Source organism: Octopus sinensis, linkage group LG9, assembly GCF_006345805.1.
Source record: "Octopus sinensis linkage group LG9, ASM634580v1, whole genome shotgun sequence".
NCBI lineage: Eukaryota > Metazoa > Mollusca > Cephalopoda > Octopoda > Octopodidae > Octopus > Octopus sinensis.
The window spans coordinates 75,629,642-75,655,222 of NC_043005.1; the positions used below are offsets into that span (position 1 = coordinate 75,629,642).

The 25,581-nt window shown below is 37.6% G+C and overlaps 1 protein-coding gene across 1 annotated transcript in view; it reads left to right on the plus strand.

Annotated features, from left to right (window-relative positions):
• Window positions 1-25,581, plus strand: part of LOC115215364 (ADP-ribosylation factor-like protein 15) — a 190,495-nt gene that overhangs the window by 83,856 nt on the left and 81,058 nt on the right. Inside the window, exon 2 of the mRNA XM_029784513.2 lies at window positions 21,032-21,179. Within this exon, the coding sequence (XP_029640373.1) occupies window positions 21,032-21,179 (148 nt within the window). The remainder of the gene's footprint in view (window positions 1-21,031; window positions 21,180-25,581) is intronic.

Consider the following 25,581-nt stretch of genomic DNA (forward strand, 5'->3'; position numbering starts at 1 on the left):
AAAAAAAATTTCTTGCCTAGACAGGACGCCGGTCAATTGTAGGATTACTACTTTTTGCCAGCTGAGTGGACTGGAGCAATGTGAAATGAAGTGTTTTGCTCAAGAACACAATGCATTGCCTGGTTTAGAAATTGAAACCACACTCTTATGATCATGAGTCCAACACCCAAACCACTAAGCCATGCATCTCCACCGAAACCTGCTACTGGTATCATGTAATCAATGATTGAATGATCGGTGGCTAAACTGGATCCCCCACTTGAGTGGCTCATTACTCTTGTGAGGAGGACATCTGGACACCAAGCAGGACTATAAACAACACCTGTCAAAGGATGGATAAGTTCCTTGTTGACCAGTGGTCTTGCAAATGGTGAAGGCAATGGCAATTCACCCAAGTACCCTTATCAAGAAAACTCTATGAGGAAGTTATAATGAAGTAATGTTATAGCTTCATCTGATGGGAGAACTCATGCTTAATTGAGAAGGCTTTTATTGTGGTGTCATCAACACACTGCAACACACTTTTATTGTGGTGTCATCAACTCATGATACATGACGTTGATGGTATCTAAAGTAATAAGGTATCTAAGGCGGCAAGCTGGCAGAATCGTTAGCACACTGGGTGAAATGCTCAGCGGTATTTTGTCTGCTGCTATGTTCTGAGTTCAAATTCCGCTGAGGTTGACTTTGCCTTTCATCCTTTCGGGGTTGATTAAATAAGTACCAGTTATGCACTGGGGTCGATATAATCGACTTAATCTGTTTGTCTGTTCCTGTTTGTCGCCTCTATGTTTAGCCCCTTGTGGGTAGTAAAGAAATAGGTATCTAAAGTAATTCAGCTTGACTCAGTCCATCTCTCTTGAAAGTAAACTCAGTGAAGCATTTGGTTGAAGCATTGCAAATATTCAATGAACTTGCACTCGTCAGTTATTGAGTGCTACTCTTACCTAAAACGAACAGCAGTATCACTACATGATAGTTATTTACAATTGGGTTAATGATCCAATTGAAAGCTAAGTGTCTTGGCCATATAGTCAGTGATATCAGACATCTGTTGAGTTGATTGTGTTATGTACTCAGCGTCAAACAGTTAGAAGCAGCAAGCAGTAAATTTGAATTATGGAGTAAATTAAATAGAATAAAAATTATGATCATATCAGATATTCTGCTACTGAATAAATGACTAGATATTAGATTTTAAAACTTGCCAACCTGTCTAATGTTACTCAGAGATTATAGCTCATGGCTCTCATCTGTCTCATCTATTATACTGTAATGATTCTGAAGTGATTAAGAAGACTAATGTGAAGACTTTCCAACACAAAACTTTCTAGAAATCAAATATTAACTTTAGACCAGATCACATTGAAAGATTACCTTAACTTAGTCAATATCATATTAAGAAAAATAATTATGAAGCAAAAGTTATTTTTCTATTTTTGCTGATGAAAACAGACAAAGCAAGCACTACCAAAACAAATCTAACCCAATGACTTCTTGAATTACTTCCAAAATCTCAATGTACTTGAATTTTTTTATGAAAACGGAACTAATAAGAAAGACAGGCAGGGTGAGGGGAGAGAATTAGTTAGTGAGAGAGAGAGAGAGAGAGAGAGGAGAGAGAGAGAGAGAGAGAAGAGAGAGAGAGAGAGAGAGAGAGAGAGCAGCATTATATCTTGGTTTCACTTTAAGATGTAATCGTATTTAAGCAAAATAATACAATAAAATGGAAAACAAAAGAAAAATAATAGTAATGAAAAAATTAAAACAAATAAACTTTGGAATGTTCTGTTTAGTCAGTGAAGTATGAAATCAGATGAGTTCATGGATAGAAAACAGTCTACTTGTCATACAATATACATTATATATATATGTGTGTATATATATATATATATATGATATATGCTTGCATATGTGCTCACTCTCTCACATGTATGTGTATGATTTTACCAATATTAATTTTTCTTCTTTTTATTTCTATATACACTTTTATATTTTAAGATTTCAAATAAAAATATATTTGGTTTTCCATTTTCATTTATTTTTAAAAGTCATTTATTTAACATTGTTTGACTTAAAAGGATATAAATTCAAAGAATGGACAAAGCAAAACAATTTGTACATCAATAACAATGTCAATGATGATGATGATGATGATGATGATGATGATGACGATGATGATGATGATGATGATGACGATGATAAGGATAATAATATAATAACATGTTCAAACATTCAGAATATTGAAGTAAAAGATGGTTAACAATACTTTTATATGTGTTAATCCTTTGATGGTAATGTTTGAGAGAAAATGTGTACAAATAGGTTTTAATTCATTGTAGAGTTGATTTCAACACAAGAGTAAATGTTCTCTTCAAAGTTGAAATTTTGATCAAACTAAACCAAGAAGATAAACAAAGAAGCCCTTTATGACTTGTGAGTGAAAGAATGGAGCAGATTTCAAAATTGGTAGGGTGTTTAGAGTATTTTTGAAGTCCTCATTTACATGCAATTTATTTTGGGTACAATACCCAGGCAAGTTTATCCCTCTTCTGGCCATACCCATTATATTTTCCTACACAAACAAATATAGTTTTATTCCTTATAATTTGTATGGCTTAGTCAAAGCAAGAAGAACTGAACCAAATAACCTTTTACAGGACTTTTGAGAATGGAAGGGGAAAAGCAGAAACCATGAGATATAGGTTATCCTCAGAATGGACATGACATTTGTTTTCAAATGTTTGTGATAAAGTGGTTTCTACTGAAGTAACCCAAAGACCAGGTGATGGTTTTCAAACTCCACCTGTGTAACACCCCTGGACATGTTTGCAAAGTCACCTTTTCAAACTCCACCTGTCTGACACCCGTGGACATGTTTACAAAGTCAGAAAATAGCACAGCTCCCATGACTTTGGGAAACATTTTTTCATGCAAAGAGTTCCTGAAGCATGGAACAAACTGCCGGCATCACTTGTTAGTTGTCGGAGCACTGCATCCTTCAAAACTTCCATGCTTCCTGAGATTCACCAACACTACACCTGACTTTCTCCCCTCCATACACACGCAAGCATGTATCTGACTCATACATTGTTCACTTCCCAGACATTTGTACATTAAGGCACATGCTTTATATGCACTTTTGACAAGTTGTGGTGCACCTGAACACTGTATGCAATAATTTCATTATTATTATTTTTTAAATTGCATGGTTAAGTCTACCACTGAAGAACAGGTGTGGTTCATCTGATGAACAACCTGCTCAGTTTCTGTCTACCCACTTTCTGCCAAGGTTGGTATTGAACTGTGAAGAACTGAACTGAGCCAGACACTTGCTGGAGGTGCTGTGCATTGAGACTGGATTTGGAACCATGTGATTGCCAAGTCTGTTCTTGTAATCATGTCTTTTATTTTTTGTCTTTTACTTGTTTCAGTCATTGGCTGGTGACCATGCTAGGGTACTGCATTGAAGGGTATTAGTCAAGCAAATTGCCCCCATCTCCAATTTTTTCTTAAGCTTGATACTTATTCTATTGGCCTCTTAAGCTGATCCACTAAGTTACAATGATGTAAACACACCAACTCTGGTTGTCAATGCAAAGACATACATATATAGGTACACATACACACGTGTGTGTGATGGGCTTCTTTCAGTTTCTGTCTTCCAAATTTGCTCACAAGGTGTTGGTTGACCCAAGGATAAATTAGAAGACACTTACCCAAGGTGCTATGTGGTGGGATTGAACCCAGAACTATGTGGTTGGTAAGGAAGCTTCTTAATTCTTTATTGCTCACAAGGGGCTAAACACAGAGGGGACAAACAAGGACAGACAAAGGGACTAAGTTGATTACATTGACCCCAGTGTGTAACTGGTACTTATTTAATCGACCCCGAAAGGATGAAAGGCAAAGTCGACCTTGGCGGAATTTGAACTCAGAATGTAATGGCAGATGAAATAGCGCTAAGCATTTAGCCTGGCATGCTAATGTTTCTGCCAGCCCGCCACCTTCTTATCACACAGCAATACCTGCCCCTAATTCCCCTGGTAGTAATCCTTTTGGATTACTATGTGTGGGGCACAGTTGAGAAAAACATCAACCACACTGCCTGCAATTTGCAGGTCGAGTTGGTGGCCAAGATCAAGCAGGTGTTTGAAGATCTTCTTAGCGACACAATGAGAAATGCATATGCCTGGCTTTGGAGCCATCTTGGGGCTGTGACAGAAGCAGAGGGTGGCTACTTTGAATAAGCTGCCAGCCATAATCTAGTTGATTATTTTGATTTTTTAAAATGCTTTTATTTCTGGACAGGATGTTGTGGTTTCCTTTTCTTTAATGCAAACTGTCAAATTTAGCTCAGACACCTTGTATATTTCAAGTTGTTTGAACAAATAAGATTTTGTTAGTTTTTAAAATCTTTTATTGGTTTTTCAGTCTCTGTCAATTTCTTATTGTCTTAAGCTTGTAATCAGTGTCCCATCGTATATCATTTAATCAATTTCTTCATCTAAACTTGCAATGGTGTCTGCAGTATCATCATCTCCTTGCAGATTATTTCTTTTCAGTCCAATTTATTATCAATGCTAGTCTTCAAAACGCTCTTGGAAACTATAAGTTCATGTAAAACATTCTAAACTATTTTAACCCAGGTGGGAACAATAGTGAGGTCAGGCCTTTTGAGATTGCCTCCAGCTGTTATTTCCCCTTCATTTGCTGCTCTTCCCTTAGAGATTGTTTATTTTATTTACTTGGCATTTCCTGCAGCTAGGTTCTGTTCTTTCTCCACAAATTAATATTCTCAACAACACCAAACTTCCAGCTGTTCTTTTTAGCAAGTTATTTGATATTTAAGTTGAAAATTATTTTATTGTAAGTACTATGTCTTTCTCTACATCCATTCTCTTATTATAAGAGTATAGGCGCAGGAGTGGCTGTGTGGTAAGTAGCTTGCTTACCAACCACATGGTTCCGGGTTCATTCCCACTGCATGGTGCCTTGGGCAAGTGTCTTCTACTGTAGCCTCAGGCCGACCAAAGCCTTGTGAGTGGATTTGGTAGATGGAAACTGAAAGAAGCCCGTCGTATATATGTGTGTGTGCTTGTGTCCAACATCGCTTGACAACCGATGCTGGTGTGTTTACGTGTCCATAACTTAGCAGTTTGGCTAAAGAGACCGATAGAATAAGTACTAGGCTTACAAAAAATAAGTCGCAGGGTAGATTTGCTCGACTAAAGGCGGTGCTGTAGCATGGCCGTAGTCAAATGACTGAAACAAGTAAAAGAGTAAAAGAGAAAAGAGAATATATTGGTTTCTAACTTTGGCACAAGGTTAGCAATTTCAGAGGGGTGGGTTACATTTATTCTTGTATTCAACTGATGCTTATTTTATCAGCCCTGGAAAGATGAAAGGCAAAGTTGACCTCAGCAGAATTTGAACTGAGAAATAAGGATGGATGAAATGCCACTAAGCATTTTACCTGGTTTTCTAATGATTCTGCTTGCTTGCCACCTTAATAAGAGTATATATATTAAAATAGAAATAATACATTTCTAAATATCTCAGAGAGATTTATGCAGTAGTAGTACAATAAAGTAGTTGTATACTGTCAACTTAAATGTGACAGTCCCATGAAGGGCTAAATAACAGTAGTATTATTCCTTTCATGGGTCTGACACATTAAGTTGACAGTATACAACTACTTTAGTATATATATTGAACTGGCAAAAAGGTAGCCATCTTGTAGAATATATCAGCCTGTCAGACAAAATGCTCAGCAGCATTTCCTCTGGCTCTTTAGGTTCTGAGTTCAAATCCTGCTGAGGTCAATTTTCCTTTCATCTCTTCAAGTGAAGGTAACTCATAAATGCTCCTTCACCCTCAACAGCAATCTATAGCGCCCTCCACTCCGCTGTCCCCCATCCCAATGTCAGAGCAACAGGGCTCTATCTTGTCTTACTTTAACAGCTTATCTTCTTATAAAACCCATTGACCTATTAAAACCTTCTCTAACCCTTTTGACACCAACCTGCAAAATGGGATTACCTCTGGTTCCCTAATAGAAATTTCCTGTTTTGAAGTGAGCTAAATTAAAATAAGTACCAGTCATGTACTGGGGTTGATGTGATTGACTTGTCCTATCCCCTCAAAACTGTGTGCTTTGAACCCTGCATCGGACTAGTGTCTGTTTCAGAAGGAATGTTGTGATTGCAGTCACTTATACGCTGTGGAAAGTGGGTAACTGACTTTATGAGTCCTACTGCTTGATTGTGTGGTAGGAAGTATACTTCTAAACTGCATGGTTCTGGGTTCAGTCCTACTGTATGGCACCCCGTGCAAGTGTCTTCTATTATAGCCTTGGGCCAATCAAAGCCTTGTGAGTGGATTTTATAGATGGGAACGAAAAGAAGACCAAGAGTGGCTGTGTAGTAAATAGCTTGCTTACCAACCACATGGTTCTGGGTTCAGTCCCACTGCATGGCACCTTGGGCAAGTGTCTTCTACTATAGCCTTGGGCCAACCAAAGCCTTGTGAGTGAATTTGGTACACGGAAACTGAAAGAAGCCTGTCGTATGTATGTATGTGTGTATATGTTTGTGTGTCTGTGTTTGTCCACCCAACATCACTTGACAACCAATGCTGGAGTGTTTACGTCACTGTAACATAGCGGTTCAGCAAAAGAGACCAATAGAATAAGTACTAAGATTACGAAAATTAAGTCCTGGGGTCGATTTGCTCGACTAAAGGTGGTGCTCTAGCATGGCTGCAGTCAAATGACTGAAGCAAGTAAAAGAGTGTGTGTGTGTGTGTGTCTTTGAGTTTGTCCCTCACCACTGCTTGATCCTGTAACTTAGCAGTTTGGAAAAAGAGATGAATAAAATAAGTACTGGGCTTAAAAAATCACTTCTAGGTTCAATCCATTTGACAGTACCACAGTATGGCCACAGTCTAATGAGCAATACAAGTAAAAGAATAAATGTACATTTTAAAAATATTTTTTCATGACTAGCATGCATCAGTGATGTAATTTTCTCATTTTAGACTGGAATCAATTAAACTGGCCATATCTGGCCTAAATATTTTACCTGATTTGTGTTGAAAACGGCTAGATTTGGCTTTGCACACCTACTCTGTAATATCATTCTAAAAATAAATATTCATATCATGAAAATCTTAAAGCATTGAGATAATACATGATTAACACATAAAGTGTGACAGGCCACAATTGTGGCTGTCAGGCACAGGTTGACAGGCCACGATTGTGGCCCAGATAGATGCATTTAATTCATGGGCGTTTGTTGGGGTCTAATGTCACTCAAATGCTGCGATACCCCCCAGAATGCAAGAGGACTAATAGTTCAACTAATGACTTTTCAGATGATGTAAAACTTGTCACCGTTATTTACTAAGAAGATATTTTAACTATTTTTTTTGTTTTTTATGTGTGCATGGTAGTCTCATTTTCATAAAATGTGCTCAGCAGTCCATGCTATGTAAATGCAAATCCCAGTGCTTTATGGGTTAATTAAAAACAATTTGAATAAATAAGCATTACATTTGACAGAGTAATCTGAAGGCTAAAGGGTTAAGTAATAACTTTTAAACAATTGAGTTAGAACATCACTCCACCAGCATACTCTCTTTTACTCTTTTACTTCTTCCAGTCATTTGACTGTGGCCATGCTGGAGCACTGCCTTTAGTCAAGAAAATCGACCCCAGGACTTATTCTTTGAAAGCCTAGTACTTATTCTATCGGTCTCTTTTGCTGAACCGCTAAATTACGGGGACGTAAACACACCAGCATCGGTTGTCATGCAATGTTGGGGGGGACAAACACACATACATATATATATATATATATATATATATAATATATATATATATACAATGGGCTTCTTTCAGTTTCCATCTACCAAATCCACTCACAAGGCTTTGGTCAGCCCAAGGCTATAGTAGAAGATACTTACCCAAGGTGCCATGCAGTGGGAATGAACCCGGAACCATGTGGTTGGTAAGCAAGCTACTTACCACACAGCCACTCCTGCGCATGTTAACGGAAATTACAATAATCACTGGAGGTATTCACAATACACAAAGTGTTTTATCAACTGGGGCAACGAAGTGACTTGGAGACTACTGCCTTTGGCATCTTCGTTTTCATAGATTTGTTGACATGCTTATCTTAGTTTTACATTAGAATTTATTGCGAACCCATGAATATTTTACCCTGATTGTTTGTATGAAATTTTCACAGTTTACACAAGTAAATATAGTAACCTTTTCATTGAAATTAGATGTGTTTATATATTGTTTATTTATTCTTCTATCCTTTTACGTGTTTCAGTCGTTGGACTGTGGCCATGCTGGGGTAATTTGAACCTCAGCATTTACGACTTTTTGTTTTTTGTGTGTAGTGCTTTTCCAATGGAGACACAAGCAAGCTAGCATCGATTGTCAAGTGGTGGGCGACAAACACAAAAACATAACTCTCTTGTACTTGTTGCAGTCATTTGACTGTGGCCATACTGGAGCACTGCCTTTAGTCGAGCAAATTGACCTTAGTCTTTGTAAGCCTAGTACTTATTCTATTGGTCTCTTTTGCTGAACCGCTAGGTTATGGGGACATAAACACACCAGCTTCGGTTGTCAAGCGATGTTGGGAGGACAAACATAAACACACATATATATACATATACATATATACGACAGGCTTCTTTCAGTTTCCGTCTACCAAATCTACTCACAAGGCTTTGTTTGGCCCGAAGCTATAGTAGAAGACACTTGCCCAAGGTGCCATGCAGTGGGACTGAACCCGGAACCATGTGGTTGGTAAGCAAGCTACTTATCACACAGCCACTCCTGCGCCACACATACATATGTATCTGTGTGTATGTTTACGTATGTGTGTACACACACACACACACACACAAGTTTCCACACAGTTTCTGGCTATGTAAAGCAATTTTTATCATACAAGCCACTGACAGAGCCTCTGCATAGTTGTCCAACAAGTTAGAAACAGTACCCATATCTTCCTCAAATCATTCAGTACCAGCTTAAAAAATCATGTACTCACTGGATAGTGCAGTCTTAAACATATGCTTAAAAAACACCACCAAAAGATAGAAGAATAACATAGCTGGAACAATGTTAATCACAGATCTACCCATTCAGTGCTAACTGAATTGGTTGAATAACAATTCAGATGGTTATGTCAAACTGCGTAAGACTGTGGTCAATCCCTGGCTGGAGGGGGCTGCTGCTGGAAGGCCATGTATAGCAGGAGCATTCAGCTCCTTTACTATACCTCTGGAAAGAGTCAGAAGCAGTTGTCAGAGAATTTCTACGACTTCACCAACCCCAGTCTCTGGTCTGGTGACTGGCGTCCGTGCTAGCAGGGTGCAAAGAGCACCTTACAAGCATGATCATTGACAGAGCGGCTAACCGGCTTCCATGCCAGTGGCACTTAAAAGGCACCATCCGAGCGTGATCATTACCAGCATTGCCTTCCTAGCACTTGTGCCTGTGGTAGTAGGGTGCCAAGAGCACCATCCAAGCGTGATCATTGCCAGAGCAACCAACTGGCTTCAGTGCCTGTGGAACGTAAAAGGGCACCATTCGAGCATGATCGTTACCAATGTCGCCTTACTGGCACCTCTGCTGGTGGCATGTGTAAAAAGATTCAAGCAAGGTCGTTGCCAGTACCGCCTGACTGGCCCCCGTGCCGGTGGCATGTAAAAAGCACCCACTACACTCTCGGAATGGTTGGCGTTAGGAAGGGTATCCAGCTGTAGAAACTCTGCCAAATCAAGATTGGAGCCTGGTGCAGCCAACTGGTTCGCCAGCCCTCAGTCAAAATCGTCCAACCCATGCTAGCATGGAAAGCGGACGTTAAACGATGATGATGATGATGAAGATGTAATTCCATGGATTACAGTATGTGAGCACAGCTGAGAAAGACACCAACTGCTCTGCCTGAAACACCAAGGTTGAGCTAGAGGCCAAGATCAAGGAGGTATTAGAATATCTTCCCAAGGTCAAAATAAAGAATACATACACCAGGTTCTGGAGCTGTCTTTGGGGCTTGGTGGAAGCTGGAGGTGGCTATTTTGAGTAAACTGTTATCTCTTAGCCACAATCCAGTTGACATTTTTTAATTTTTAAAAATTTTTGGATGGGGCATTGTATTTTCTTTTCTGTATATGGAAACTGTCAAATTTAGTTTGAACACCCTGTGTGTATGTGTGTGTATGTGTGTGTGTGTGTGTGTGTTGTGTGTGTGTGTGTGTTTGTGTGTGTGTGTGTGTGTGTGTGGATGGATGGATGGGTAGATGAATGCATGGACAGATGGTGCTATGCATGTGTGTGTATTCTGAGATTTTTCGATAAATTTTGACAGTAATAATTCTTTTTTGGAACGGTGGATCTCAAAGGAAATAAAGTTATATATATATATATAAAACATTGCATATGTAATAGCATCTAAATATTGGGTTAAAAGTCTCTTTGGATAAAAAAGCCTGTCACTTTTTATAGGAGATGAGAGTTTGTGTCCCACAAGAGCCTTTAACTTTTTCTGTCGAAAGAATTTTTTAACTCAACATTGACACCATATTATTTGCAACTTTATTTACTTTGAGATCCACCATTTCAAATAAGAATTATGTATATATATATATATCATAATCTGTGTGAATAAATGATATAATTATCATTTTTGTTTATTTTTTTATTAAAAAAATTGTTTTTGTTTCCATTTGTAGATTTATTTATGGCTGGTGGCTTGTAAATAATTGTGAAAAGATTGAGTTAATTAAGTGTTGTACTAGTAGTTCATGAGTCATTAGTTAAATTTAGTGCAAGTAATTTGTGGTAGACTTTGTAAAGGATGCTAAACTCTAAAGTATCTTTGAGTTCATCTAAGTTTTGGAAATTAATACCAGATCAGGAAATGTCACTTGCAATTGAGAAGAAGATTTATCTCTTAGCAGAGAGATAAGTACTTAAATTTTAAGTACTACTCTTTATCATCCTTCAGAGTTTTAAGATTTAAAAAAACGACAAACAAACAAAAAAATGAAGTGTAGAATTGGAAACAGTTGTTAAAAAGATTTTTATTAGGTTGACCTAAATTGTAACTTTTCTCAGTGAAGGTAACTCATAAATGCTCCTTCATCCTCAACAGCAATCTATAGCACCCTCCACTCCGCTGGCCCCCCATCCCACTGTCAGAGCAACCAGCTCTATCTTGTCTTACTTTAACAGCTTATCTTCTTATAAAACCCATTGACCTATTAAAACCTTCTCCAACCCTTTTGACACCAACCTGCAAAATGAGATTACCTCTGGTTCCCTAATAGAAATTTCCTGTTTTGAAGTGAGCTAAATTAAAACCTTCCATCAAGATTCCATTTTAATTTATGTCCCATATAAGGCTTTGAGCTGGCAAAATCATTAGCATGTTGGACAAAATGCTTAGCAATATTTCTTCTGTCTTTACATTCTGAGTTCAAATTCTGCCAAGGTCGACTTTGCTTTTTATTTTTTGGGGTGGTCAATAAAACAAGTACCAGTTGAATACTGGGGTCGATGTAATCGACTTACCCTCCTCTAGAATTGTTGGCCTCATGCCAGAATTTGAAACCAGTTTATGTCTCATATACATATTTGACTAAATTCTTCATTATTTTTTAAATTAGTTGAAATAAAGTCAGTGTATTTCAACAGGAATATGGCAATAAAAGAGTTAACCTTTTGGTCACCAACCTACCTGAAACTGCACTTGGTTCCATGATAGAGTCTTTCTGTTTTGAAGTGATCTATATTTAAACCTTCCCTCAAGATTCCATTTTTATTTATGTTCCATATACCTATTTGATTAAATTCTTTATTATTTCTAATATCAGAATCATTAACACACCAGTGAAAATGCATATTGGCTTTTTGTCCATCTTTACATTCTGAATTCAAATTCTGCTGAGGTTAACTTTGCCTTTCATCCTTCCAAGGTCAATAAAACATTACTGACTTCCCCGCTCCCTTGAAATTGCTGGTCTTGTGCCAAAATTTGAAACTATTATGATTTAAAACAGTTACCCTTATAGTAGGAACTTTATATTACTATGATTCTTTGTCAGAAAATAAACCCAGAAAACACATTACATGAATTTCTTCCAGGCTGCAATTAATTTCCAGCAATTAAAATGTTTGATAAATATATCTTAGGTTTTGTCATGCTGATGGTTTCTAAAAAGAATGAAATAGTGCTATACAGGATTACTACAGACTAGAAATTCAAAGAACTTCATGATAAAGAAGTTTGCTTTCTAATTACATGGTTTCAGGTTCAGTCCCACTGTGTTACCCTTTGGACAAGTGCCTTCTACTATTGCTTCAGGCCAACCAAAATCTCTTGAGTTGATTTGGTACTTAGAAACTGAAACAAGTTTGTTGTGTGTGTGTGTGTGTGTGTGTGTGTGTGTGTGTGTGTTGTGTGTGTGTGTGTGTTTATGTCTTTGTGTCTCTGTTCGTCTGCTAGCACTGCTTGACAACCAGTGTTGCTGTGTTTATATCCCCATAACTTAATAGTTTAGCAAAAGAGAGTGTGTATGTGTATGCATGTATATATATATATATATATATATATATATATATATATATATGAGTATATGTGCATGTGTGTATATATATGTATATATATATATATATATATGTTTATATACACATGTATATAGATATATATGCATGTATATATGTTTCCTTGTGTTTGCATTTATCCCCAAACCTACCTATCCTTCCTTTGATAACCAATGTTGGTTTGTTTATGTCCCTGTAACTTTGTTGTTTGGCAAAAGAGCCTGCTGGTATAAGTACTAGTCTCTAAAACAGATACTGGGGTTGATTGAGCCCTTTCAGGTGGTGCCACAGCATGGCCATAATCCAGTAATTGAAACAAGTGAAAATAAAAGAAAGATAAATATTTGGAAAAAAAAAACCTTTGCCAAGATACCAAGTTGTGGCTTCTCCATACATTTTATTCTCCAGCTTCTGGCATTAAAAATAATTACCACCAAGCCCATTAATATCCACATAAAGAAACATGAACATCAAAAATTCTGACATTTAATTAAGTATTTACCAGTTAATTAGAACTATAAGTACAAGTTCTTATTTGGTCATTGTAATCGACACACTTAATTACCAAACGATGAGAATGAAATCTTGTAGATCGGTGATTAATTCAAATTCTAATTTCTCTTCTCTTGAACCAATCATATTTGCAAAACTTTTCTTGTTCTGTTGAAATGACAAATGTTAGAGAATAAGTAGTAAGCACCCGATAAACCGAATATCTGACCTAGATTCAATTCTTCTTTCAAACCCTGAAACCAGTAGAGATATTTTATCCTTAAATCTCTGATGAAAAGAGCATGACTCATTTACTCCAGTTTGTGGGGTAAATATTTTTCGTCATATGAAGAGCTTACTTTCAAAACCAGATATATGCATCAGAATGCCTTTCAAGTAATTGTTTCAAACAACAACTTGAATATATCTGATTTTGATTTTAGCATGCCGGGCGAAATGCGTAGCCGTATTTCGTCTGCCGTTACGTTCTGGGTTCAAATTCCGCTGAGGTCAACGTTGCCTTTCATCCTTTCAGGGTCGATAAAATTAAGTACCAGTTAAGCACTGGGGTTGATGTAATCAACTTAATTTCGTCTCTCTGTTCTTGTTTGTCCCCTCTATGTTTAGCCCTTTGTGATTAGAATATTAAGCTCTGCCTACTGTCTAAATGGCATCTATCCCGGATTGACAGTAAAAAATTTCATGTTCATGAAGCCAGCAGCTTGCAGATTGTGTTTTAATGGTTATCATAAAATCAACCAAATATGCACTTATACCGGTTTCGAAAGTAGGCTCTTCATATTATTTTATGAGGGGATATAGCTGTAGAAGAGGTAGAGGGCGGGGGGAATAATTGCATTTTATCTTCCACTTGTTTCAGCCATTAGACTGCAGCCATGCTGTGGCGTCACCTTGAAGAATTTTTAGTTGAATGAATTGGCACCAGTGTTTATTTTTGCTTTTTAAACCCGACACTTATTCTATCAGACACTAACGCTGAACTGCTAATTTAGAGGGACATAAACACACCAACACTGGTTGCCAAGTGGTGTTCAGGGACAAACACAGATGCAAAGACACACACATACACATACATTATACATACATATATATATGATATATGATATATATATATATATATATATGTGTGTGTGTAGAAGATTGAAAAGGAACACATAAGATGATATATATAGAAAGGAAGTCAAGATAGAAAATGCTAAAATAATTTTATAAAAAACATTTCAGTACCAGTTTCAGTCATTGAGACTTTTTCAACTGTAAGTATAGAAAACAATTAAATTTTGGAAAAATTAAAAAAAAGCTTTTTAAAGGAATATTTGCATAGTATTCAAATACAAGGGGCATTTTCCCTGTTTCTCCCTGTCTCTGAGACAGATTTCATTCTCATCGTTTGGTAATTGGAATCAAGGGGATCTGTAGGGAAAAAATGGTTGAGAACCACTTTGCTACACTAAATGCAACATTCTGAGATCAGAATACTTCCTATCTCATGTTTTCTTGTCTCCCCCTGCTGCAGGTTCAATTCATTTTAAGATCTTGGCACTTCCTTATGCAGCAGTCCTTCGTCAAATGCCTCAGAAACCTATATCAGTACAGTCTTCTCTCTTACACTCTACAACTGATTCTTGTTACACTCAATTATTCTTTCAATTTTGATGTTTATGCCCACTAACATTACACATCCTGTAGAGCACACTTACTACATTTCTATCTAGTTTTTGCAAATATCCTGCATTCAACACCCAAGTCTCACTACCTATTTCTTTACTACCCACAAGGGGCTAAACACAGAGGGGACAAACAATGACAGACAAACGAATTAAGTCGGTTATATTGACCCCAGTGCATAACTGGTACTTATTTAATCGACCCTGAAAGTATGAAAGGCAAAGTCAACCTCGGCAGAATTTGATCTCAGAACATAATGACAGACAGAATACAGCTACGCATTTTGCCCGGCGTGCTAATGGTTTTGTCAGCTCGCCCTCACTACCACGTAGTCTTGTAGCTCAAACACAAGCAACAGAGGTCAGGTTCTGAAGTTAGTGGAAGTGAGCACATAAAGCAAAAGACACTGTGACACATACCAAGCAATTTTACAGTCATTTCTCTTATATTACACAAAATATTTAATTAGTTATAATATACGTAATTGTCTTCTACATCCATTAATTCCATGTTTCAGTAACAATTTCATTAAGTATGAAGTTTACAATTAGTGATATAGGTGTGATGTGAAAAAGACAAAACTCCATGGGATTGTTTGGTGTCAGAGTTTGTTTTGGTTCTTCTGATGTCAGCAGCCACCAACATATCACAAGAGATGAGCAAACAGTTCAGGAACACAGGAGGCTGGTCAAATAAAGTAATGACTGCAGAAAGTTCTTCCAAGGCCATAAGATTAACAAAAAGGAAAAAAAGAGATTTGACTTTTACTGCAAAAGTGAACATAGGTGCAGGAGTGGCTGTGTGGTCAGTAGCTTGCTTACCAACCACATGGATCCGGGTTCAGTCCCACTGCATGGCACCTTGGGCAAGTGTCTTCAACTATATAGCCTCGGGCCAACCAAAGCCTTGTGAGTGGATTTGGTAGACGGAAACTGAAAGAAACCTGTCGTATATATATATATGCTTGTGTATGTGTGTGTGTGTGTATGTGTGTGCGCGTATGTGTGTGTGTGTGTGTGTGTATGTATGTGTATATGTTTGTATGTCTGTGTTTGTCCCCCCAACATCACTCGACAACCGATGCTGGTGTGTTTACATCCCTGTCTCTTAGTGGTTCAGCAAAAGAGACCGATAGAATAAGTACTAGGCTTACAAAGAATAAGTCCTGGGGTCGATTTGCTCGACTAAATATGGCGCTCCAGCATGACCACAGTCAAATGACTGAAACAAGTAAAAGAGTAAGTTTAAAGTGATTTCCATTGAGCCACAAACCATTTACCAATTCTGTAGTTCACCCCCTCCCCTCTATGCCCTAAGCCCTCTCTTATTTTGTTTAATGGTTAATCCAGCTCTGCTTGTACCCCATATACAGCTGAGTGAACTGGGGCAACATGAAATAAATTGTTTTGCTCAAGAACACAGTATGCCACCCCGGTCTGGGAATCAAAACCATGATTAGTTGTAAGTGCAAACACTAGACAACATGCCTTCACTGCTAATACTTTCAGACATTATAAAACTATAGGACATTACATGTGTATTTATGAAAGTGAATTGGCTGTTTCTTTTTCTCTGGCTGGAATTTTTTCGAAGTGGAAAACACTGGTTCATGAGAACTGGTTTATCAAAGTTAAGGTGACACCAGCCAGTGTGACTTAGCAGCTGCTTAGCTTTGCTGAATACCAGCTAAATGCTTGAGTAACTGACCTACTTAGAAAATGTGACCTGCTTATCATTTAGCTCTACAGTAACTATGAAAATGTACTATATCTATATATATGCAGTAATTCCACTCTACTCTTTTTACATCTAATTTCACACACACACACACACACATACACCATCACACATACACAGTCACACACAGACACACACACCATCACACACACACACACACAAACACACACACACCATCACACACATGCACATTCACACACACACACACCATCACACACACACACTCACCCCCACACACACAGAATCACACATTCATGTATAGCTAAATCCATATACACATTTGCCTAAGATGGATATATATAGTTGTATTTGTGTGTTTGTGCTTGTATGTGTGCTGTGTGTGCATGTGTGTATGTGTGTGTATGTGTGTTTATTTCTGTGCATATATTAGTGTTTGTATTTGTATGTATTTGTGTGTGCTTATGTGTGTGTACATGTACATGTGTGTTTCCATTTGTGTAAACATGTTTGTATATGTGTGTGTGTGACTGTGTGTTTGTGTATGTTTGTATTTGTGTGCTTGCATGTATATGTGTGTGTATCTGTGTGTGTGTGTGCGTGGTATGTCTTGCATATGTGGTATGTGCATTATGTATATGTAAAACGAATACATTCATTTACTGTATCACTCTACTTCATTTATTCCGTCCAAATTATTTTGGTATTCACCAGCCTGAAATTGTGTGTTTTTCTTTTTTTATTGTTATTATGCTAATGTTAACTATTCTAGATTGAAACCGGAATTTGATAACATAGTCTAGTCAATTATTTCTGAAAAGAACTTTCCATTAAACTATTTGTTCATGTGGCAAATATTTCATAGAAAATTCTAAACTGACATTATATTTAAAGAGAGAAAAGTTAAATATGTTTGTTGGTTTGATTTGATTTCATTAGATTATTTCAGTTGCTATTTTATTTTTGCAAGAAAAGTATAAACCCGCACGCCCACACACACACACACCTTCCTCTCCACACACACATCTTCCCCTCCGCACACACACGGTTCGAAATGATGCCGCAAACAAAAGACGGAGACAGATGAGAGAACAACAACCAGGGTGTAGTAGTTTGACGCACAGGAAGAATGGAAGAAATCTTCGATATTTCAAGCCTACACTCTCCTTCAGAAAGAAATGAGGAGAGAGGAAAGAGGAAAATAAAAAAAATGGAAAGAAAAAGAACATTATAGTTACATCATCACTGGGTCAATGATGTAACTGAGGTTACGTCACACACATTGATGTAACCATGATCTTCTGTTGATCTGATGAGCAAGCTTTCTTCATCTGCATTAATTTGTAAATTAAATTTGTAATTTACAATGTAGCATGCATATTAATGCAAATATATAAACACAATTTATTATACTCTGAGATTATTATTATATGAACAAGGCTGTGAAACAACTGTAATCCTTGCAATAGCAAGTGGTTAACTAAGTATATTCACCTCTCATACCTTCTGACGTTATATAGTTTATCTTTTATCTTTTATTTGTTTCAGTCATTTGACTGTGGCCATGCTGGAGCACCACTTTGGGAATTTTAGTTGAATTAATCGACCCCAGTATTTATTTTCTTTTTAAACTTGGTACTTATTCTATCATTCTCTTTAGCCAAACTGCTAAGTTATGGGGATGTTAAGCAGTGGCTGGAGACAAACACACACACACACACATGCACATGTATGTAATGGGTTTCAGTTTCCATCTACCAAATTTATTCATAAGGCTTTGGTTGGCCTGAGACTCTAGTCGAAGACATTTGACCAAGGTGATATGCAGTGAGATTGAACCTGGAACCATGTGGTTGGGAAGCAAACTTCCTACCACACACTCATGCCTGCACCTATATATACATACATATATATATATATATATATATATATATATATATATATATATATATATATTGCAGGATGGCCTGCTGTGCTTATCTTGGATCGTGGGGTGACTTGCTGTCCTTGAGGAGACCTATTGAGTCAAGTACAGCAACATCAAAATAAATATCAAATGGAAATTGTAGTTGTGATACCTGTGCTGGTGGCATGTAAAAAGCACCATCTGAACGTGGCCAATGCCAGCATGGCCTTAGCTGGCTTCTGTGCTGGTGGCATGTAAAAAGCACCGACCGATCGTACCTGTTGCCAGCCTCCTGTGGCACGTGAAAAGCACCCACTACACTCTCACGGAGTGGTTGGCGTTAGGAAGGGCATCCAGCTGTAAAAACACTGCCAGATCAGACTGGAATCTGGTGCAGCCTCCTGGCTTCCCTGACTCCAGTTGAACCATCCAACCCATGTTAGCAAGGAAAACGGATGTTAAACGATGTTGATGATGATATATATATATATATATATATATATATATATATATAAGAGTGAGTGGACAAAAGAAAGAAGGACACTCAACACATTTATTGGGAGTTAAATGTATGTATCAAAACAGTTTGATTCAAATATATATATTTCAAGCGAACTCTCAGACACTGATTTTGCAACAAGCAAAAATGCTTGTTCTAAAATCTCTCTAAGTGATCAGTGCAATAGTTGTACTGACAAGTAACATTTGTAGCCACTTTAACACGGCTGTCCATTCAAGTGGACTCTGCTATGATTTTTTAATGCCAAGAGGATATCTCCTCTAGCTGGTTAACAATGCACAACTGTAACCAATAAAATTGATCAGCACAGTAGTTTCCTGACAAATAATATATATATTGCGCGCAGAAGTGAGCTGCTATCATCTGTGGCAGATGAAGTGTCCAGTGCTGAGGAGTGGCAGAAATAGCCTAAAACCAGGACTGGTCTATTGGTTCCGTCTATTGGTTCCCCGCTTGCAATTTTATTAAGTGCAGCTGTCCTCTTGGGATTATAAAATTGCAGTAGAGTCTGCTTGAATGGACAGCCATGTTAAAGTGGCAACGAATATTATATATATATATATATATATATATATATATATATATATAATATATATATATATATATATATTAATGTATGTGTGTCTTTGTGTCTATGTTTGTCACCCATCCACCTGCCACCATCTGACAATTGGTATTGGTTTGTTTACATCTCTATAAGTTAGCAGTGCAACAAAAGCAACCTATAGAACAAGTACCAATCTTTAAAAAAAAAAACAGAAAAGGATACAAACAAGCCATAAGTTCCAGGGTTAATTCATTTGACTAAAAGATTCTTGAAGGCAATGCCCCCAGCAAGGCTGTACTCCAATGACTGAAGCAAGTAAAAGATAAAAAATATAAGATGAAAGATATGTTTTTAAAAAAACTACTTTTTACTTTCTATTTTTATAAAATCAAATTGGTGACTGGAAATTTAACAAGTTGCTTGGTTTTAAATATCAAATGTTGCTAAAAATATATTGTATTTTTATTTAATTAATTATTTGGCTGTGTTTTTAGTGGATATATCCAAATGAACAAATCATATTCAAGATATTTGGAAGTTAGAATTTGCTTTGAGCACTATTTAAGATTAAAAAGTATTAACTATATACCTTGAGGAAAGTACTTCACATCTATATTTACAAATCATGATGATGATGATGATGATGATCACCATCATCATCATCATCATCATCATTTAATATCAACTTTTTCATACTCGTATGGGTCAGATGGAATTTGTTCAGACAGATTTTCTTTGGCCAGATGCCCATCCTGTTGCCAACTCCCACCTGTTTTCAAGCAAGTTTACATTTCTTTAGGGTCAGATATGTTTTGCATGGAAGACTGGAAACAAACAACATCGCTTGTATGACAGTGAAACTCGTTTACAAACCATCACATGATGTCAAGACAAGAGTACACATAAATGCACACATGCACGCGTGTGTATGCACACACACACACAACACACACACACACAGACTCTCTCTCTCACAATGGGCTTCTCTCAGTTTCAATCTACCAGATCCCAGATACATTCACAAGGCTTTGGTTAACCTAGGGCTGTAGTAGAAAACACTTGCTCAAGATGTCATGCAATAGCACTGAACCTAAGACCACATGGTTGGGAAGCAAGCACGCAGCCATATCTGTGCCTAACACATCCATCCATCCATCAACCAGCCAACCAACCATAATATATCCTTCCTCATGCAGGCCCTTCACTAACAACTATATCCTGTCCTTCCTCTGGAATTCTTTTACTTCACAGGTTATTCCTGCAGCTTTTGACATGAAACAGTTCACGAACACTAATAACATTGATCCCATTATCAAACAGAGCCCTGAAAGAAGATGAGATAAACACAGCCCTTCTTTCAAACCAAAACAATATCAAAGAATCTGTTTCATTGCATTCTTAAATGAACACTTAATTCCTTGTATATTGATTCAATTCCTCTAGCTCTCTCTCTCTTATTTCCTTTATTAGAAAAATTTGATAAATATCATAATGACAGATTTGATGAATTTCTTAATAATAACATATGTTTTTTCTTGAACTTTACAGTTTGGTCGTCGAGTTTGTTGTACCTGTCGGACCCCACCAGAAAAGCCTGTATTCCAAGTATTGTGTTTGGGACTAACTGGATCAGGAAAGAGTGCTATTATATATGCCTTAAGTAAAGATTCTATTGACAAACTGGAGCCTACAGTAGGTGAGTGTTGTTATTGTTTAGCCCAAGGACATCGTTGATTGAGCAAACCTATAATCAAAGTTGTTCCAGTCATGATCTTTCCCCATCTTCTTGTATCTCATTTACTCTTTTACTTGTTTCAGTCATTTGACTGTGGTCATGCTGGAGCACCACCTTTAGTTGAGCAAACTGTCCCCAGGACTTATTCTTTGGAAGCCTAGTACTTATTCTATCAGTCTCTTTTGCCGAACCTCTAAGTTACAGGGACGTAAACACACCAGCATCTGTTGTCAAGCGATGTTGGGGGAACAAACACAGACACACAAACATATACACACACATACACACACACGCACACACACACACACACACACACATACACACATGTATATGACAAGCTTCTTTCAGTTTCCGTCTACCAAATCCACTCACAAGGCTTTGGTCAGCTCGAGGCTATAGTAGAAGACACTTGCCCAAGGTGCCACGCACTGGAACTGAACCCGGAACCATGAGGTTGGTAAGCAAGCTACTTACCACACAGCCACTCCTGTATACACAATCAGAATATCCTATTTGATACTTACCAACCATAGACCAGAACCACAGTTTTATCCAACCCTACCTGGGGCATATCTTTCTATCTGAATCCTTATTTTACTCTCTTTCTCTCTCTCTCTCCCTATATGTATATATATATATATATATAGATATATGTGTGTGTGTGTGTGTGTGTACAGTGAGCTTCTTTTGGTTTCCATCTACTTAATTCACTTACAAGGATTTGCTCGGCCTGGAGCTATGGTAGACGATACTCACCCAAGGTGCTATATAGTGGGACCGAACTTGAGCCATGTAGTTGAGAAATGAGCTTCTTAACCACACAGCCATGCCAATGCCTATCTCTGAAATTTATGTTGAACTTCAGACAAATTTCTTTTGATATCCAACTGTAGCCTATTTGTGTTATGCAGAATGCACATGTACAATCCATTTGCTGTTGTTTAACTTCAGGTCAGTTCTGACTCAGTGGACCAATGATCAAAAGCATTCCAGCTATGACTATTGACGATCATCTAATGTGTCCTTCCTTTTTCTTTTTAAATGGTATAATATAATTTGAAAGGCTGCAAGCTGACAGGGCTGTTAGCACATTAGACAAAACACTTAGAACATAAAGAGTCAGAAAACAAAGGTCTGAAATTTCAAATCCTGCTGAGATAAACTCAACCTTTTCATCCATTTGGGATTGATAAAATAAAGTTGGAGACTCCCTTCGGTCACGAATGACCATGAAATTGCACCTAGAAAGTTACCCTCTGAGGCACAAGTCCAGGCAAGGTTGTTTATGGAAGTCCAGCAGTGGCCCATACATACCAGCCACCCATCTCCATCCCACCGATGTTATCCAAGGGAAAGGCAAAGGCCGATATAACTTGGCACTAGTGACATCGCAACTCATTTCTACAGTGAAGGCGCATGGCTCAGTGGTTAGAGCGTCGAACTTATGACCATGAGGTTGTGAGTTCGAATCCTGGACCAGGCTGCGTGTTGTGTTCTTGAGCAAGACACTTTATTTCACGTTGCTCCAGTTCACTATAATAAAGTACCAATAAATTAATTGGGGTCAATGTAATTTGAACCCGGCTACAGGCTTCTGTCCTGTTCAGGGGAATGTTGTGATCTCAGTCACTTAATCTGTTAAGGAAGCCAGGAAACAAGTCTTCTGAGTATTAGGGGTCAACGAAAATTATAGTTGAGGAATATTTGCTTACTATTTCTAACATGTCTTACAATCGTGTGCAGGTCCTTTTGTTGGCTTGTACTCATCACCTGTTTTGTTAAGCGTGATATTATGTCATGATAAGGAAAAGAGAAAGTACAGAAGCTGTCATACACCAGCCTCATCATCCCATCATAAGCATGACTAAGGAAGAAGATACTGGAAAGATCTTGTGCAGATTTAATCACTGGCGCTCTTTCTTCAACATAAACTGATATTTATCATGTACAGACATATATCTTGCTGTTAATTACATCTAATTGGTGTGATTTATTTATTTTTTTCCTTCTTGTTTACATAACCTTATGTTGAATGCCGTCTTCTCAATACATGAATCAATATATTCATTCGAAAACATCAATAAAAATCACCGTTGTGTAAAATTAGATTAGAACATCAATTAAATTTTATAATAAAATAGAATTTTACTTTAGGAAGACAAAGAATCTAATGAAAACAGGGATGAAATTTACCAGAGTGACATTTAAATTGAGGCCATCGGATTTTTCTTTATTTAGTTTTTTTCTTTAATTAGGTAAAGTTATGTTTTTTGTCAGATGAGAAATATAATCAGTTAATCAATATTAGTATATTATTGATACATGTTTTCTTGTTGTTGTTCTTGTGTAGCCCTGGGTCAGCCTTGATCAAGTAGACCTATGCTTTAAAAGCACCTCAGCCATGGCCATCCTTGCTTTTATTTATTTATTTATTTAGTTTGGAGTGGTTGTGTGGTAAGAAGTTTGCTTCCCAACCACATGGTTCCAGGTTCAGTTCCACTGTGTGACACCTTGGGTAGGTGTCTTATATTATAGCTTCAGGCTGACCAAAACCTTGTCAGTGAATTTGGGAGACAGAGACTGAAAAGAAGCTCATTGTATGCATGTGTGTGTGTGTGTGTGTGTGTGTGTGTTTGTGTGTTTGTTCCTTGCCACCTCTTGCCAAGTGGTGTTGGTTTGTTTACATCCTTGTAACTTAGCAGTTCGGCAAAGTGACTAATAGACTAAGTACCAGGTTTAAGAAATTAAAATAAATACTGGGGTCAATTTGATTGACTACAAATTATTCAAGGTGATGCTCCAGCATGGCTGTAGTCTAATGATTGAAAAAAGTAATAAAAAAAAAAGGTTTATTCAGATTCATGCTTCTTTTTTCATTATGGTAGGCACTGATTAAAGGAAGATTTGAATGGTGTTTATATCTGATCGAGTGATCACTTATAGGCCCCCTTCATCACATTGCATATTTATTTTCTTTTTGGAAAGATAAAAAGCAAGGATAGAAAAGGGTCACATTGGTAGGGTTTGAACTCAGTACATAGAAATACAAAGCTAAACAGTCCATTACATCCAGTGAGGTACATTATAATTTCTGCCAAAACATCATCATGGCTTTTCTTAATTTAACATTTGGTTTTTAACAAAATCTGATTAGAGTTCAACTAATTAGTTTTTCTCCTGCTCTCTTTACACACACCTACACACCGTGTTTCATTCATCTTCATCTTTCATCTATTCATCCTCCAATCAAAACACATTCTCATACATAACTTCTGAACCCTGCTTTCTATCTGCCCCTGCAAATGTTCTGATATTTTCCATACACACCTTCTCTTTGACTTCAAGAAAGAAAGGAGCCATGACTCTCTCCCAGTTATGAGATACACAGAACCCAGCTTTACACAACCAGGTATTTTTAACCCTTTCATTACCAACCTGGCTGAAACCGGCTCTGGCTTTGAATACAAATGTCTTGTTTTCATAAGTTTTGGTTGCATGGTTTAGTGGTTAGGGTATTTGGCTTATGATCATAAGGTCATGAGTTCAATCCCCCATGGTGTGTTGTGGCTTTCAGCAAGACTTTATTTTATGTTGCTCCCGTCCGCTCAGCTGGCAAAAGTGAGTAATATCTGCTTTTCAATTGTCCAGCCTTGTCACATTCTGTGTCATGTTGAATCTCCCTAAATGCTATGTTAAGGGTACACATGTCTGAGGAGGGCTCAGTTCAACTGGAACCCTTGTCATTGTAACCAATAGAGTGCCAGTTTATGTCAACCTTTTAGCATTTAAACCGGCCATATCTGGCCCAAATATTCCATATGTTTTATGTCCAAACTGACCACATCTGGCCTCTCACAGCTACCCTACAATGTCATCTAAAAATAAACAATCACATCATCGAAATCTTGAAGTTATGTGATAATCCATGATTAATTCAAAACAATGTGAATAAATAGCACAGGAGTAGCTGTGTGGTAAGTAGCTTGCTTACTAACCACATGGTTCCGGGTTCAGTCCCACTGCGTGGCACCTTGGCAGGTGTCTTCTACTATAGCTTCGGGCTGACCAAAGCCTTGTGAGTGGATTTGGTAGACGGAAACGGGAAGAAGCCCGTCGTATATATATGTATATATATTTGTGCATGTGCGTGTATATGTTTGTGTGTGTGTGTGTGTGTGTCCCCAACATTGCTTGACAACCGATGCTGATTTGACTCAGTCTAACTCAGCCAACCATTTTAGTGGTCCAGCCATGTAGTGGTCCATCCACCATTGTAATTGTCCACCATTATAGTGGTCTGTATAGAGAAGATAGTAAAACCAATTGAAAGGATATTTGGATGGTGTTTCTAGCAGATGAAGTA